The sequence below is a fragment of the Myotis nattereri genome, assembly GCF_964212035.1.
Source record: "Myotis nattereri genome assembly, chromosome: 1".
NCBI lineage: Eukaryota > Metazoa > Chordata > Mammalia > Chiroptera > Vespertilionidae > Myotis > Myotis nattereri.
In genome coordinates this window covers 201453973-201473068 of record NC_138075.1, presented here as the reverse complement: position 1 = coordinate 201473068, position 19096 = coordinate 201453973, and the positions used below count along the sequence as shown (strand labels likewise).

Below are 19096 nucleotides of genomic sequence, written 5' to 3'. Positions count from 1 at the left end.
GCTATGTGATCATTACTTTGCTGGAAGTACATATAAGGGACCCAAACAAGGGCAGGAAGGGGAAAGCCTCTCAAAGGAGTTCTTCAGGAAGATGGGGCAAGTTAGGATAAGAGGGAAGGATGGGTTTCCCACGCAGACAGAGGAACATGCAAAGACCTGGGGTAGGCACGTGCAGAGGTTGGAGTCACTGGAGCCTTGGGAGACTAGACAGGAAGGCAGAGAGCCACCTGGGGGTTGTGAAGGCCTCCATTTTCAATGGGGCCCAAGTCCTGGGAGAAGGGGTCCCTGCTCCCCTCCCCAGCCCTGTCAGGCAGAACCAGCCTGCCATCACTGCTGACAATTCTCCTGCAGCTGTGAGCTCCTCTTCCCGCTCACCCTCTAATGCAGTGGACAGTCCCAGTCCCAGCACCCTAAGCAAGCCCCGCCCCCTCCTTCCTTGGGACTTTCGGCCAAGAGGCTCCCTGTGTCTGAAATGCTTTCCCCAGTCCCATGCTCCTTTGTTAACTCCACTCATTCTTCAAATCTTAGTTCCAATATCTTTTCCTCAGGGAAGCTTCCCTGGGGCCCTTTGCCAGGGCATCATCCCATGTAAGGTCTCCTAGCACCTGCCTTTCCCCACGGCAATTTCACTTCCTAGGTAGACACCGACATGTCTAATTATTGGTATTTTGTCTCTCCCCCCTGCTCGGGGCCTGAAAGCTGTTTTACTTGCCTCTAAATTCCCAGTGGTTGACCACATATTAACCCCACAATACACATTTATTAAGTTGAATTCATTAGAGTAAATAATATAAAGATGCTAAAATTTTACTTTTTGACCCATTTTATCTTGTGATTCTCTTACATCTCACACCTGTAAGAAAACAATTGACAAATCCTGCCCTTGTGTAGTGAAGAATCCAATATGATTTCAAGCAGAGTTGAATTATGTAGGAAGAAAGAACAACTTGATCCAAAGAGAGGTTTGTGGTTGTGGAAAAGGATTTCCTTCTGAATTTTTAAATTGTTAAAAACTTAGTGCTGCTTATGTATCTTTTAATGTAATACATCTGTGATGAAAAGGCTCTACCTTTATGTCTCAAATGCTTTTTTCATTAAAGCTATTCTAATGATCTATATTCATTATGACAAACTAATTTAGCTACAGGTGACCAATCTCATTAGCTGGGATAGATATACACAGCAGAGACATGTTTCAACATAAAGGCCATGTAATAAAGCAAATATTAATTGAGTTCTCACTACATGTCAGTAGTGATGTGATCATTATTCCGAGTTTACAGACATAGAAACTGAGACATCAGGTGTAAAGTAACTGGCCTAAAGTCAAGCAGATAGTGGGTAACACAGCTGGGTGTGAACCAGGCAGCTGGGCGGCAACAACCATATTCTTAACCAGGCTATGAAGGTCAATGGCAAGGTCACTAGGACACAAAGGTATTGATTTTTAAGTCTAGAAATACTCTTACTAGCCTGTGGTGAGAGACGCTTCTACATAAACTGGGGCTTAAAATGATCATCATGAAACCTCCTTTTCTGACAAAAATGGTCACATTTGAAAAACCAATTCATTCGATTTATGTTTTCTCTTTGAGTTTCACAGATGGAGATCAGACTCCTTTTAAAGTGTGTTTAAGGAAATCTCTCCCAGAGCAGCCAGCTCTGCCATGGAGACCACACCATCTTGAAGGGGAGAGTGGCTGTTATTGGAAGCGTATACATCCTGGGACCCTGCACCCAGAGACCAGCTACGAACCCAGGATCACCGGATCTCAAGAAGCACGAATATGTGGACTGAGACAAGCTCTGCTCCTCCTCATGGAAAGGTCATATTTTGCCTAGGGAAAGGTGAGCTCTGCAATCCAGGTTGGAGAGAGAAACGCACACAGGGGAAGTCTGCACCCCACAAAGTCCATGGCCGTTGGGGTCAGCGTGATCTGCAAGGGTGGAAGGGGATCTGTAGGGCTGCTGGAAGAAGGGAACTCTAAAAATCAGCCCATAGCTGGACTGGGCTCAAAAAAGCAGCCTCGGATTTTACCAGTGTGCCTGCTGCTTAGTGCCAGGGGAAAAAGGACGTGCAGAAGAGACGTTTGGAGAATTACGCGCAGTGCTGGATGGAGAGAGAGAAATACATAATCAGACACCTAGAGAAGAGAGATCATGGGCAGACAAAGAAACAGCCCGCAAATGAAAGATAAGGAGGCATCACCAGAAAAGTAAATGAAAAGGAGGCAAGCAATATGTCAGAGAAAGAATTTAGAGAAATGGTCATAAGGTGGCTGAAAAGAATGGAAGACAAATTCAACAATATGTGTAAGAACAAGAGGAAATGAAGAAGAACCAAAAAGAAATGAAAAATGACATCACTGCTATAAAGAACCCAATAGAAAGCATCAACAGTAGACTAGAAGAAGCAGAGGACCACATCAGTGAGCTAGAAGACAAGGTAGGAAAAAATATCCAAGCAGAGAAGCATCTAGAGAAAAAAAAGTTAAAAAAAAAACAGGAGGAGAGCCTAAGGGAACTTTGGGACAACAGGAAAGGAAACAACATCCGCATACTAGGGGTGCCAGAGGAGAGGAAACTGAGCAAGGAATAGAAAACATGTTTGAAAAAATAAGGACAAAAAACTTCCCTGATATAAGGAAGAAAAAATTCACACAAATCCAAGCAGCTCACAGAGTCTGAAACAAAATGAACCTCAAAAGACCTACACCAAGGAACATTATAATTAAATTGGCAAACACCAATGACAAAGTAAGTATCTTTAAAGCGGCCAGAGAGAAACAGAAAGTTACCTACAAAGGATCCCCCATCAGACTAGTGACTGATTGCTCAACAGAAACACGTCAAGCAAGAAGGGAATGGAATGAAATATACAAAGTCATGCAAAGGAAGGGTCTGAATCCAAGACTACTGTACCCAGCAAGGCTATCAATCAAAATTGAGGGTGAAATCAGGAGCTTCACAGACAAAAAAGGACTAAGGGAGTTTATTACCACCAAACCAGGAATGCAAGAAATGCTAAAGGGTCTGCTGTAAAAAGAAGAAATAGGAAACGAAGAAGGAACACAAGGGTAAAGAATAAAAATGGTGACAAGTACCTATCAATAATAACTTCAAATGTAAATGGATTAAATGCCCCAATAAAACGACATAGGGTAGCTGAGTGGATAAGGAAACATTACCCATATATCTGCTGTCTACAGGAAACCCATCTCAGAAAAAAGGACTCACACAGACTGATGGTAAAGGGATGGAAAAAGATTTTTCAGGCGACTGGAAATGAGAAAAAAGGTGGGGTAGCAATACTTATATCTGACAAATTAGATCTCAAAGTGAAGGCCATAACAAGAGATAAGGAAGATCACTTCATAATACTAAAGGGAGCAATTCAACAAGAAAATATAACTCTGGTAAACATATACACACCCAATACAGGAGCACCCAAATACATAAAAAACTTCTGGGGGATATCAAGGGAGATATTGATAGTAATACAGTCATAGTAGGGGACTTTAATAACCCATTATCACCACTGGACAAATCCTCTAAACAAAAACCAGCAAAGAAACATCAATCCTAAATGATGCACTAATCAGATGGAATTAATTGACATCTTCAGAACATTTCACCCCAAAGCTACAGAATATACGTTCTTCTCAAGTGCACATGGGTCATTTTCAAAGATAGACCATATATTGGGTCACAGGCAAAGTCTCTTCAAATTCAAGAAGATAGAAATCATATCAAGCACCATCTCAGATCACAAAGGCATAAAACTAGAAATCAACTACAATAAAAACAATCCAAAAAAATCAAACTCATGGAGACTAAATAGTATGCTATTAAACAATGACTGGGTTACCAGAGAGATCAAAGAAGAAATAAACAGCATCATGGCAAAAACGACAATGAAAACACATTGGGACACAGTGAAAGCAGTCTTGAGAGGGAATTTCATAGCTCTACAGGCCTGCCTCAAAAAACAAGAAACAATGGTAATAAATTATCTAACCCTACAACTCAAAGAGTTAGAAAGAGAGCAACAAGAAAAGCCCAGTGTAAGCAGAAGGAAGGAAAGATCAGAGCAGAGATAAACAACATAGAGACCAAAAAAAGAACACAATAAAAAAGATCAATAAAAACAAGAGCTGGTTCTTTGAAAGGATAAACAATACTGATGAACTTCTAGCCAGGCTCACCAAGAAGCAAAGAGAGAGGACCCAAATAAACAAAGTCAGAAATGAAAGAGGTGAAATAACAACCAATCCCACAGAAATACAAACGATTATTAAAAATATACTATGAACAACTCTATTCCAAAAAAATGGACAACCTAGATGAGATGGAGATATTCTTAGAAAAATACAAGCTCCCAAAACTCAACCAAGAAGAGTCAAAAAACCTGAATAGGTGGATAACTAACTACCAAAGAAATTGAAATAGCGATCAAAAATCTTCCAGCAAACAAAAGCCCTGGTCTGGGTGGCTTTACAGGGGAGTTCTACCAAGCATTCAAAGAAGAACTAAAACCTATCCTCCTCAGACTGTTCCGAAAAGTTCAAGAGGAAGGCACACTTCCAGGCTCTTTCTATGAAGCCAGCATTACCCTAAACCCAAAACCAGATAAAGACACCACAAAAAAAGAGAACTATAGGCCAATATTCTTGATGAACATAGATTCTAAAATCTTCAACAAAATCCTAGCAAATCGGATTCAGCAATACATTAGAAAGATCATACACCATGACCAAGTGGGATTTATTCCAGGGATGCAAGGATGGTTCAATATCCACAAGTCAATAAATGTGATACATCACATAAACAAACTGAGAGACAAAAATCACATAATCATATCAAACGATGAAGAAAAAGTATTTGACAAAATCCAACACCCTTTCTTGATAAAACTCTCAGCAAAGTGGGAATAGAGGGATCATACCTCAACATAATAAAAGCCCTATATGACAAACCTACAGCCAACATCATACTCAATGGGCAAAAACTAAATCCATTTCCCCTGAGAACAGGAACAAGACAAGGATGCCCACTTTCACCACTCCTGTTCGACATAGTACTAGAAGTACTAGCCATAGCAATCAGACAGGAAGAAAAAATAAAAGGCATCCAAATTGGAAAAGAAGAAGTAAAACTGCCCTTATTTGCAGATGACATCATATTATACATAGAAAACCCCAAAGATTCCATCAAAAAACTACTAGACCTAATAAATGAATTCGGCAATGTAGCAGGATACAAAATTAACACCCAGAAATCTATGGCCTTTTTATATACCAATAATGAGCTCACAGAAAGAGAAATGAAAAAAACAATCCCATTTACCATTGCACACACACACACACACACACACACAAATAAGATACCTAGGAATAAACTTAACCAAGGACATAAAAGACCTGTACTCGGAAAATTACAGGATATTGAAAAAAGGAATAGAAGAAGACATAAACAAATGGAAGTACATACCATGTTCATGGGTTGGTAGAATCAACATCATTAAAATGTCCATACTACCTTAAGCAATCTATAAATTCAATGCAATACCTATTAAAATACCAATGGCATATTTCAAAGATCTAGAACAAAATCTCCAAAAATTCATCTGGAATAAAAAAAGACCCGGAATAGCCACAGCAATCCTGAGAAAGAAGAACAAAGTTGGATGGATCACAATACCAGACATCAAACTATATTACCAAGCCACGGTTCTCGAAACTGCCTGGTACTGGCACAGGAACAGACACATAGACCAATGGAACAGAATAGAGGACCCAGATATTGACCCAAGACATTACACTCAATTAATATTTAACAAAGGAGGAAAGAGCATACAATGGAGCCAAAACAGCCTCTTTAATAAATGGTGCTGGGAAATTTGGTCAGATACATGCAAAAAAATAAAACTAGATCACCAACTTACACCCTACACAAAAACAAACTCAAAATGGCTAAAGGACTTGAATGTAAGATGGGAAACCATAAAAATCCTACAAGACTCCATAGGCAGCAAAATTGGAGACATATGTCGTAGCAATATCTTTACAGACACAGATCCTAGGGCAAGAGAGACTAAGGAAAAAATAAACAAATGGGATTACATCAAAATAAAAAGCTTCTGCACGGCAAAAGAAACCATCAACAAAACAACATGAAAGTCCACTGCATGGTAGAACATATTTGCCAATGTTAGATCCAATAAGGGTTTAATATCCAAAATTTACAGAGAACTCATACAACTTAACAAAAGGAAAATAAACAATCCAATCAAAAAATGGGCAAAGGACCTAAATAGACTCTTTTCGAAAGAGGACACCCAAAAAGCCAAGAGACACATGAAAACATGATCAAAGTCACTAATCATCCAAGAGATGCAAATCAAAACAACAGTGAGGTACCATCTCACACCTGTCAGACTGGCTATCATCAACAAATCAACAAATGACAAGTGCTGGAGAGGATGTGGAGAAAAAGGAACCTTCCTGCACTGCTGGTGGGAATGCAGACTGGTTTTGTGGAAAACAGTATGGTGTTTCCTCAAAAATTTAAAAATGGAACTGCCATTTGACCCACTAATACCACTTCTAGGAATATATCCCAAGAAAACAGAAACACCAATCAGAAAGGACATATGCACCCCTATGTTCATAACAGCACAATTTACAATAGCCAAGATTTGGAAACAACCTAAGTGCCCATCAACAAATGAGTGGATTAGAAAACTATGGACCATCTACACAATGGAATACTACACTGTTACAAAAAAGAAGGAATTCTTACCATTTGCAGCAGCATGGATGGAACCAGAGAGCACTATGCTAAGTGAAATAAGCCAGGAAGTGAAAGAAAAACACCACATGATCTCACTCATTTATGGATAATAAAGAACATTATAACCTGATGAACAAAAAGATAGATACAGAGGCAGAGAAGCATTGAACAGACTGTCAAATTACAATGGGAAGGCTGGGGAGTGTTGGGACGGGGGCTAGGTAAGAGATCAACTGAAGGACTTGTATGCATGCATATAAGCATAACCAATGCACACAAGACACTGGGGTGGGCGGTGAGGGCATGTGCCAGGGGGTAGGGGAGGCCGGGGGAAGGCCAATGGGGGAAAAAAAAGAAGGAGACATACGTACTACTATCTGTAATACTTTAAGTGTGTTTAAGTGTATTGCCTGGTAATGTGAGGCATTAAACTGCTTCTGTGGGCATGTGAATCTATGAAGCTATTACATTTAATTTCAGAAGCCAGTGCCTACTAATTGGAATCTAATTTAATCAAATACCATATACTGAACTCTTTATCACAGCGATGCCTTTCCCCATCAAACAGTTAATAGACTCTCCCCATGCTGTGTAAGTGTTTAACCTCTACCCTGCACCCTTACGAATGATAGTTCAGTGTGAGTTGCTTGAGGAAATCCTCAACGGGGTGTTTTCTGGCTGACGGGGCTGTGAGAGCCACAGCAGTAGGCATCTGGAATTCTTCATGTGAGAATCCTATTTCTGCATCCATAACTTCCAGCCCTTTGCTCCGCTCCCAGGGGAAGGCCCACCGTTAAGGCACACTTTGGGGGCAGGGCACACACTTACTGTAGCTGCAGTTCCTCTCATCACTGCCATCCTTGCAGTCCTCGTCCCCATCGCATCGGAAAGTGCTGGGGATGCACTGGCCGCTCCGGCACTCCACCAGGCCCTGGCTGCCGCAGGCTGGGGGAAGCCAGAACAAGAGTCATGTGGCTGACTAGCCCCCCTCGCAGTCTGCACGTCTTAGAAACGGCTCCTGTTTTCCTGGCATCGCCAGGAGATGGGTGTTGTGACTATGTGAGTGTTCTGTATCAAGGAGTGGATGCATCGCTAATTTAGAAACAACAAGGCCGAGGTTTTTTTGAGATGGAATAGTTTCTTTCTAGAATCTCTCGTGCCTTATTAATAGCACTCACTGCGGATTTACTTTATTTGATAGCCTCACGATGGGAAGTAGTATTAATGATGGTGGTAGTGATGCTACTATGACAAAAGGCACAACTTATTAAAAGTTTACTCTGTGGCAATAGCTTTGTTAGGGGCATTCTGTATTTAATCTCAAATCCCCACAACAGGCTTGCAAGGGAGATGTTATTGACCTGGTTTGGAATAGGAAAGTGAGCTTAGAGAGCTTAGCTTCACAGTCACATGGCTGTTACAGGGAGGGCGGGAATGTGCAGGCAGGTTTCTGAGTCCTAGCCCAGCCTGTCACTCCAGACAATGAAAGGAAACATATGAAAGTGCATGCAGACACCTCGCATACAATAAACACATTATTTCAAAACTTGCTTGGGACAGCTGGCATTTGAAATGGATGGTATAGCGACCATTAATCGTACGGTTCCTAGACGTTGTCTAAATTCTATAACTGTCACTTTTTAGAGCAGGGTTCTCAACCTGTGGGTCGCGACCCCTTTGGGGGTCGAACGACCCTTTCACAGGGGTCGCCTAAGACCATTGGAAAACACATATAATTACATATTGTTTTGTGATTAATCACTATGCTTTAATTATGTTCAATTTGTAACAATGAAATTGGGGGTCACCACAACATGAGGAACTGTATTAAAGGGTCGCGGTGTTCGGAAGGTTGAGAACCACTGTTTTAGAGCATCAGAAACCATGTTTTATATGACCTCAGCCTTCACCGAGCTACTGTTGAACATTAAAACTCCCTATTCTTGAATCGAGGCTGAGCACCAGAATCATGGTACATGAGCATCATGTCCTTGCTTTCCTGGGATCAGCCAAGTACAGTCTGCTCTGGGCCGCTGTGTTACATTAAGAAAGGACTTGGGGATATTGCAGCTCATTTTCAATTCAGGGAAGGGGAAAGTCCAGCATTGCATTTGATAATTTATATGCCTTTTCTTATGTCAAAATAAAAACCATGCACCCTGCATTTCTATTGTTGCCTCAAATGATAGGCAACTTACGTATTCACTATCCTATATACCAACATTTTTTTCTATTTGTATTAGACAGCAAAAGATGAAATACAAAGTTTAGTGCATTCAACCAGGCATCATATTAACTCTTTCAAGTCAAATTACTTGCTTTTAACACCTAACTGCTTCTATTCAATCATTCTCTTAGTCTCTACTGAGTATAGTGCAGTTTCTAAAGGAAAAAAGGAATTAGCAGCCATACTTGATTTTATTATCTAGATAGCGTAACAGCTACCTGGAGAGTGTTCACTCACCCAGAATACGACAGGCAGTAAAGCTCCAACTGTTTTCACAGCCTCTGTGTGAGTCTATGAACATCGAATGCTCTCTTCTCCCTGGCAATTCTCTCCATGTTCTCCTACAGAACGTGCCTGAGAGCATGTCTGGAAGCTCCTGCAAGGAGGCTCAACCACTCATGTGTCATTTGCAATAGAAAAGTCCCCCAGCCTCTGGGGAGAGCAGCCCCTTGGACAAAGTCACGGGTGCAGGAAGGGGACGCCGGAGCAAAGAGAGAAAGAAAACAGCCATCTGCTCGGCCAGATCCAGCCAATAAAGCTTGACGTTCTTGGGGGAAACGTGTGGAGGCCCAGGGCATTAGCTACATTGTCATTGTCCTCACACCATTCAATTATTACCTTTCTAGGCAAGGACCAAGGTACAGGGATCTTTCCCTTGGAAGGCTGTTTAGACGGTGAAACTGGAGTGTGTTGGTGTACACAGGCCAGACATGGCCAAATAAGCAAACAAAATCCTAGGGCACTCACAGCAGTTGGCCTCGTCAGACTTATCCAGGCAGTCATGGTCGCCGTCGCACACCCACTCCTGCGCAATGCAGCGCCCATCGCCACAGCGGTGCTCCTTCGTGGGGCTGCAGTCTGGAGGAGGGAAAGTCCACGCGATGCAGGGAACCGGCATGGCAGGCACTTAGCCCCTCTGGCTCATGGTTCCCACTGAGGAGCGTCTATTCCAATTGCCCTAACACCTCCAGCAACGTTCCTATCACCTCCCGCCCAGGCCTGTGGGCTCCTAGGCACCGTCACTATGACCCAAGTGTCTGTTTTTCAGATGAAAGCCTGTCCAGCTTTCTCAGGACCCACAGCTATTTTTGTCGTTGTTTATTGTTTTGTCACTGTTTTCTTTCCTGATGAGAAACACGTGATTTTACGCTGGCTCAAACAAACACAACTGTGATTTGGATTTCAGAAGGTAGAGAGCTGTTTGACATATTTGTGATGGCTTTGTGTGTTTTCAGACACAGCACGCTGGGGCACTCTTCGATCATACTCTGGAGCCTTTCCCAACATTCCTCCCAATATTCTCCAATGCTCAGTACTATCTCACGCCATTTGCCCAGTGCCCTTCGCCATCCAAGCTTCCCCTTTGTTCATATTACAAAGTTCCTATGTCATTTAATAATATCTTACCTAAACATTTTGAAGTTAATCGCAAAGTCAAAAGGTAAATAAGCCAGAGAAATTTTGATGGTTTTAATTCAAGAGATGGCACTCAAAATTGAATAAGACCCTCTAAAAGCTAAGTTTATTCTTTAAAAGATAAGTTTTTGTACATAAAATAAATGTGCCATCTTAACCCTACATGTCACTACTACAGGAGGAGGCATGCAGGAGGCAGCTAATTGATCTCTCTCTCTCTCTCTCTCTCTCTCTCTCTCTCTCCCCTCTCCATTCCTTCCTCTCTAAAAATCAATAAAACCATATTTTTTAAAAAATAAGGAAGTTCAAGGGACAAATACTATATCTTTCTGCAAAATTTTGCTCAAGAGCTCAAGATCTAAACATGAGCCACCGGAAGAACCACAAAGAAACAGAACACTTTCAAGGAGAAAATAATATTAACATATTAACAGCCGGTAGTGGCCTTTCCACTCCACTTCTGAAGCATTTCCTCAGTATGACTGTGTATTTAAGAGGTATTACATCCTATGTAATAATAATAATAATAATAATAATAATAATAATAATAATAGAGGTAATGTACAAATTAACCCTCACAAGATGGCTGCCTATGACCAGGCCAGCAGGGGGGTTAGTGAGGGACAACCGAACTACTGAACAGCAGGCTGTGTGGGGCGACCAGACCGGCAGGGAGTGCAGTTGGAGGCAACCAGGCCAGCGGGGGGGGGGGGGGGGCAGTTAGGGGCAACCAGGCCAGCAGGGGAGGCAGTTGGGGGTGATTAGGCTGGCAGGGGGGCAGTGAGGGGCAATCAGGCTGGCACGCAGAGGCAGTGAGAGGCGATCAGGCTGGCGGGTGCAGTTATGGGTGACCAGGCAGGCAGGCAGGTGAGCGATTAGGAGCCAGCGGTCCAGGATTGTGAGAGGGATGTCTGACTGCTCCAATCCCGGGGATCGAGCCTAAACCAGCAGTTGGACATCCCCCGAAGGGCCCTGGATTGGAGAGCATGTAGACTGGGCTGAGGGGACCACCCCCACTCATGCACAAATTTTGTGCACTAGGCCTCTAGTTTATACATAAGACATAATTGAGGCTGGTAATTGAAAAAAACCTCCCCTTTCTAAAATTAAGAAACCAAACATTTTATAATTTAACCTGCTCATAATCATATTAAAGAACAACAAGCTACATGTGCTTGGTGATAAGTTTCTGAAATGTTTAATGAAAACCTTAGGAAGACAATGCTACTTACCACAGTTTTGTTCATCACTCAGGTCCCCACAGTCATCATATCCATCACACACAAGGCTGTAATTAAGACACTTGCCCGTGTGACAGTGGAACAGATTCTGGCTGCAATCTGCAAATAAGAGAAACCACTCAGGTACCATCTGAACAGAAGGTGATGCTACAGTGGTGCTCTATGTAGCAAAAGCATATCAGCAGGAGGGAAACCATAGTGACAGCCTGGTCCACACCTAGTGCTGTACAGGTGAGGAGACTGGTGCAGAGAGATCCAATGACTTGCTCACGGTCACATAACAAGCTACTGCAGAACCAGGGCTAGGACCCTCAGGCTCCCAAGCTATTGCTTTTATCACTTTCTGAGACTTTCACTTTATGTCCCCTGAAATCTTCTTTATAGCCAAATGTGAGAAATGATATTCTCAATTCATCATAGTTCCTCATAAAGTTCATGTTCATACAGAAGCAATGACTTCAGTAGAGGGTAAGTAGCTATTTCCTAAAAATGTTTCCTTTGCAATGTAAGTCTAGTTTTGTCCATGATAAGCATAAACACAATGGAGAGAAGAACTTATTTCGATTATAGAGTCATTACTCACTTTCATACAAACATGATCCCTTAAGTTAGCGGTTCTCAACCTGTGGGTCGTGACCCCTTTGGGGGTCGAACGACCCTTTCACAGGGGTTGCCTAAGACCATCCTGCATATCAGATATTTACATTACGATTCATAACAGTAGCAACATTACAGTTATGAAGTAGCAATGAAAATAATTTTATGGTTGGGTCATAACATGAGGAATTGTATTTAAAGGGCCAGAAGGTTGAGAACCACTGCAAGTCAATGGAGTGTTTCATAAGATGACCCTTAAATAAGCAGATACTGTCCTAGAGTATGGCATAAAGATAAGAATGAGTGGTATGCAGCTTCAGGAAGCATATAGTTTAGCGTTGGAATGAACAACATGTGAGGAAATTTTAATAAGAAGATATGTCTTGTTTTGGGGCAACACAGAACTCATATCCGAGTTCTGCCACCTACTAGCCATGGGAATATGAGTGTATTAGCTAAAACTCTATGAGTCTGTGAACTGACCTATGAAACTGGGATAAGATCATTAGTTAATACAGCTTGGACATAGAGATTAATAAAATAATGTGTGTAAGATGTAAAGATAATTCAATGGGAAAAGAATACTCTTCAACAGATGGTAATAGAATAATTAGATTTTAAGGTAGAAAACTGAACTCTGACTTTTCCCTCAAATTATACACACAAATTATCTCAAAATGGATCATAGACTTAAGTGTAAGCGCCAAAATTATGAAGCTTCTAGAACAGCGGTTCTCAACCTGTGGGTCGTGACCATTGGAAAACACATATAGCATATCAGATATTTACATCACGATTCATAACAGTAGCAAAATTACAGTTATGAATAGCAACGAAAATAATTTTATGGTTGGGGGTCACCACAACATGAGGAACTGTATTAAAGGGTCACAGCATTAGGAAGGTTGAGAACCACTGTTCTAGAAGAAAATATAGGGGGGAAACTTTGTTCTTTGACCTTGGGTTAGACAAAGAATTCTTAGATATGCCAGCAAAAGCATAGGCCATGAAAGAAAAATTAATAAATGGACCTCACAAAGTTAAAAATATTTGTACTTCTAAAAATATTATTAAGTTATGTATTGTTTAAATTTATGAGCATGCATCAATTTTATAAAAACAAGACAGTATTCTCTTAAACATGTATTTTACACAATTATTATATTATTTAAATGGAAGTTCTTTCTAATAAACATTATTCAAAAGTAAAACAAAGAATTAAAATTAAAATGCTATTAAGAGAATGAAGAGAATAGCGAAAGAACACATATGCATAGCCCATGGACACAGACAACAATGTGGTAAGGGCCAGAGGGAGGTGGGGGCAGGGTCTGGTTGGAGAGGGACAAAAAGAGGGAAATTAGGGGATATCAGTAATAATGTCAACAATAAAATATTATTTAAAAAAGAAAAGAAAGCCGAAACCGGTTTGGCTCAGTGGATAGAGCGTCGGCCTGCAGACTGAAAGGTCCCAGGTTCGATTCCAGTTAAGGGCATGTACCTGGGTTGTGAGCACATCCCCAGTGGGAGATGTGCAGGAGGCAGCTGATCGATATTTCTCTCTCATCGATGTTTCTAACTCTCTATCTCTCTCCCTTCCTCTCTGTAAAAAATCAATAAAATATATATATAAAAAAAGGATATTAAAAAAAGAAAGAAAAGAAAATGAAAAGATAGACAAGCTACATACTGAAAAAATATTTGCACATCATGTATCTGATAAAGTATACATGGAACTCTTACAATCAATAATAATAAGTCCCAATTACAAATTAGCAAAAGACTTGAATAGAAAGTTGTCACAGGAGACATACAAATGGCAAATTGGCACATGAAAAGGTGTTCAATATAATTAGTTATTAAGGAAATGCAAATTAAAACCACAATAAGATACCATTATATACCTCCAAAATGGCTATAATGAAAAAGACAGACAATAGCAAGTATTGACAAGGATTCTGAAAAACTGAAACTCATATACCACTGGTGGGAATGTAAAATTAATGCCACCATGTAAAGCTGTTTGGCAGCTTCTTATAAAGTGAGCTATAACTTTACCATATGATTCATGAATTCTACCCTTAAAAATCTACTCAAGGGCAATGAAACATATATCCACACAGAGACTAGTATGTGCATTGTCCATAACAGCATTATTCATAACAGCCAAAAACTAGAAACAATCCAAACACTCAATGGTGAGTGGATAAGTAAGATGTAGTATATGCATATGATGGAATACTATTTAGAATTAAAAGTATTGAACTAATGATACATGTGACAGCATAGATGAACCTCAAAAACATTATGCCAAGTGAAAGAAACCAGACACGAAGACTACAGATTGTGTGATCCACTTATAAAATTTCCATAAAAAGCAAACTTATAGAGACAGAGATCAGGGCCGTGGTGATCCGTGGGTGGAGAAGTAGAAGTGCTTCTCTGGGGACTGACTGCAAATAGGTGGGAGGGAAGTCTGGGGGGAGATGGAAAAGTTCTAGAAGTGGATTGTGGTGATGGTTGCACAACCATAAATTTACTAACAATCAATGGGATACATTTATGGTTTGTAAATTATACCTCAATAAAACTGCAAAACTGTTTTAAATTAATATACATAAAAATGCCTGCATTGGCTAGAAAGTAGATTTCTTAAGTGTATTATCTTTCCTCTTATTTGAAGTGAAGTAAGTACAAAAATAGATCCTTAAGTCTGGAGAGAGAGCATAGAAGATGGGCAGAAATGGGGATGGCATTAAAACTTCACTATGTTTCAGGTAGAGGGAATAACAAGAACATGGAAGAGGAGAGAAATAAGGGTACATTTGAGGGTCAGTCTACTTAGCTGATGAAGACCAAGAATCTAGTAGTCAGTAGTACGGTCCCCTGAATTCCAGCTGATCATTTCTCCTGAGGCAGAAGCCTTATCTCATACAATTGGGCTCTATTCTTTTCAAATAAGTTACTTAAATACTTTAGAATAACATCATTTTAGAAACAAAATTGGCCTTAGAAATCATCTGTTCAGCACCCTCATTAAGAAGGTGTTTTGTGTACACAAACACACATACATGTGAACACATTGCTCACACGTATATACATGCAGAAATTGTAAGTATTCATTTTCATTTCCCCCAGGCTGAATAATTTTCAAATGAGAGTAACCATCATAAGGAAAAATATAAGAACTGCAAAGAGGTTCTAGTTTCACCTTGAGAGCTGTACTATTTCCTCCCATTCAGCAGAGGGCGCGAACTCCCCACTCTGCACCCAATCGCTGCCTGGGACTATTGCACATGCGCTAGCTGAGTCTGAAAAGGATTCTGACCTTTGTGGTTTTGCCCACCAAGCAGAGTTGGGAAATCTGTGCATCAAGATACATGCATTTCCTTGAAAAGTTGTAAAAGGTCTTTTTACAGTTTTGTTTTGTTTTCACCTAAATTACTCTTGTGGGAAGTTTTGAAGCAGTATGCTAGAATACGTAATATCAAGGATTCTCAACTGGACCATTAATGCGGAAGTACTCGCATTCCCTGAAAGTGGTGGTGCGGTGGAGGGGTGGCATATTTTAAACCATATGAGTTAGGGTGGGGTTTTTTTTAAGCGGTATACCTCACTTCTTTTGATTGTAGGACTGGGGCATCAAACACTCCTTACAGAATCTGATTAACACACCAAAATTTTCCAATGATTCGCGTGTCCTCTGTGTGACCTATTCTAGGATCCCCAGTAATTCACACTAAGACCTCATTTGAGATATTTTTAAATTAATGCTGTCATGTATTAAATTATTTCATGGATGACTCAAGCATTAAAGAAAACAATTCCTTATTATTTACACACACAGGTACAGATTCAACTTTCCACTGTTATGGCTTACTTGGTTAGAAGCCATTCTCAGAGGTTAGATACAAAATTAGCTACATTTGGAAAACAACTTGTTACCTCCCTAAGGTCTATGTGACTAGTAAACACACAAAACCTGAACCGGAGGCACTGCACAGCCAGAAATTCATAGCAAATAGCAAAGATCACAGTGCCTCCTTTTACTGGAATAAATGTTTATTTGCACTGAAAAGAAATGTTGCCAGCACAATTTGGGGCCAACGAATGAAAATGTTCAAAAGCTCCTTGCTGTGATTTTCTTGCTCAATACAAGCATAATTTTGCATGACCTGAGGTAGATGTTTTTCTAGATACAGATCATTTTTCTTAATGAGAGCTTGATACAAAATGAAGTTCTTGCATGTTAATATTTATTTCAGTTTGGCACCGCACACTATTAACTTTTGTCTCCTAAAATGATTGTGAGATTAAGGGAGAAAACGAAGGAACAGAAAACCTTTTGTCAAGGATTTCACTCAATTTGCTCAGTCTCTATGAGTCTGTAAGCATTAATATGTTGCCTCATTTCAAGGTTCCAGTATGGATGCTCAATTTCTCCCTCCAAATCTCCTCATTTTCAGATGACCAGAGAGGTTAAATGGTTTGCCCACAGTTGCCCAGCTCACTAACAGCAGGGCTATGAGGTGAATTGAGGCTTCTCGTCTACCTGGGGTTCTTTTGACTACTGACTTCTGTCTTTGGTTCTCAACCTTCCTAATGTGGCGACCCTTTAATACAGTTCCTCATGTTGTGGTGACCCACAACCATAAAATTATTTTCATTGCTATTTCATAACTGTAATTTCGCTACTGTTATGAATCGTAATGTAAATATCTGATATGCAGGATGTATTTTCATTGTTCGCGACCCACAGGTTGAGAACCGCTGAAGGGTTTCTGAATTGCAGTACTGTTGACAATTTGGACTGCGAAATTCTTTGTTGTGGGAGGGGCTACCCAATGCAATGTAGCAGCTCCCTTGACCTCAACTCACCAAATGCCAATAGCATTGCTCCCAACCCCCACGGTTGTGAGCGTCAAATCCGTCTCCATATATTATAAAAATGTTCCTAGAAGACAAAATTGTCCCCAGTGGAGAACCACTATTCCATGGTATCTGAAGATCACCTCAATCCAAAGCCATCTATTTCATCAGCTATTTCATGCCAACCAAACTCCCCGTAACCTTCCTCTCTTCCCAATTTACAGGACCTCCCTTTCTGTTTACAGCACTCTTCTTTTGCTTTGTGACATCTCTTCTATTACATTGTTCTAAAATACCACATCCAATGATCTCTATGCTTCTAGGCCATTTCCCTGGTTAGATTAAAAGCCTCGCGAAGAAAGAAACCATGTCATAAGAGTCATTATACTTCCTAGGCATCTAGAATATGCTTCACACACAGCAGGAATTCAAGGATATTCAATAGTTGGATTGATTCAGCATAACCAAGTTGCCACTAAACAGACATGAATTTTCCAGACATCTGAAGCTTCTTCCTTCAGTGGATAATGAAATATTTGTATTATTTTGATGGAAAAATTTCTCATATTTACTTGCATCCCTATCTCAGTAAAAAAGAATATCGTAAATGCAGTCACTTGTGATGACTGGGAAACATCATTTGGAAAACCACCTGAATTAGAGTCCCTACATGTGGAAATGCCACTGTCAACCCACCTGGATGACAAAGAAAACCAGGGCTAGAGAAGTCGCCTGCCTAACGTCGTAGAGCTAGAAACTTTTAAAAGAAAACTTTTCGTAATTGTCAAAATTCCTTATGCTACATCATTAAATTGTTCCAGGTGGTTGGAAATCTGTTCGTTCTACAAATACTTAGGATGAGACTGATAAACACAGCAAAATTAGTTAGGGGAGAAAGTCAGGAAGCAGTCCCAATACCTGTAATAGGCAGTCATCTCCCAAGCACAACAGAGCATCCAAAATAGACATTTGCCATAGCAATGATCAGAATAAAACCACTCTCCGAGTCTTTTATGGACAAGGGCAAGTCAAAGGCAGCACAGGAGCAAACAGCATTCGACTTGGCCCCATTCGAGACTGGGTTCAGACCTAGCACTTGGAATCACTGGCAAATTTTTTCATTGCCTTAAGCCTCAGCTTGGCATCTGAACAGAAGGGGAAGAGAATACCTTCTTTGCTGAAAATTAAGTCAAATCATGGAGGTACATGCTTCCAGCACAGTTGATTGGGGAATTCACAAAAAAAAATACACCTTCCCTTCCTTTCTTTCAAGGCCTTCCCCTCCCCCTCCCCCTCCCTCTCCCCTCCCCCATCTCCTCCCCCCTCCTCACCCCCCCTCCCCTTCCCCTCCCCTCCCCCTCCCTTTTCTCCTCCTCCTCCTCCTCCTCCTCCTCCTCCTCCTCCTCCTCCTCCTCCTCTTCCTCTATTTGCCAGAAGCCGGGCACCAGGCTCCTCCTCCTGCTCCTCATTGGAAAGGCCCAGCACAACGTCCGCCCCCCCCTCCCCCCCCCCCCCCCAGAAGTGTCTTATCTGTGGGCTACCTTCATGCTCTGATTGCTGCGGGTCCTTCACTGCAGGGTGGGGACAGCGGGAGGGTGGCACCCTCTCCAAGCACACGTGCTGAGATTCCACAGAGGCAGGTGACCTTGTGAGGTCAGAGACAATTGTCTGCAAAGATTTCAATGTCTGCCGACGCATCTTCCCAGACAAGGATTCTGAGGAATGCATGTCCTCAACGGACCCGACCAGATCGGTTTGGAAGTGTGTCTAAGGAAAGCCATATCTTCTTTAAGGAAAAGTTCAGCCCCGAAGACATTGCTAAATACCTTCCAGAATAGGAATACCATCTCTGTCAGGCACTGGCTAGGAAAATGTACTCCTTCAAATTCAGTTTCAACAAACGCAGCGGAAAGCTCTCACTGTGTAAAGTGCCATGCTCAGCGCAACAGAGGAA

General features: G+C 41.2%; 1 protein-coding gene across 2 annotated transcripts in view; it reads right to left on the bottom strand.

Moving 5' to 3' along the window:
- Nucleotides 1–19096, bottom strand: part of CORIN (corin, serine peptidase) — a gene marked incomplete at both ends in the record, with an annotated part of 202761 nt that overhangs the window by 56890 nt on the left and 126775 nt on the right. The window contains 3 exons of one of the 2 annotated variants that reach the window (XM_081088332.1): nt 7621–7737; nt 9767–9877; nt 11668–11775. In XM_081088332.1, coding sequence (XP_080944458.1) covers nt 7621–7737; nt 9767–9877; nt 11668–11775 — 336 coding nt within the window. The remainder of the gene's footprint in view (nt 1–7620; nt 7738–9766; nt 9878–11667; nt 11776–19096) is intronic. The other variant, XM_081088333.1, reaches the window with a different exon arrangement.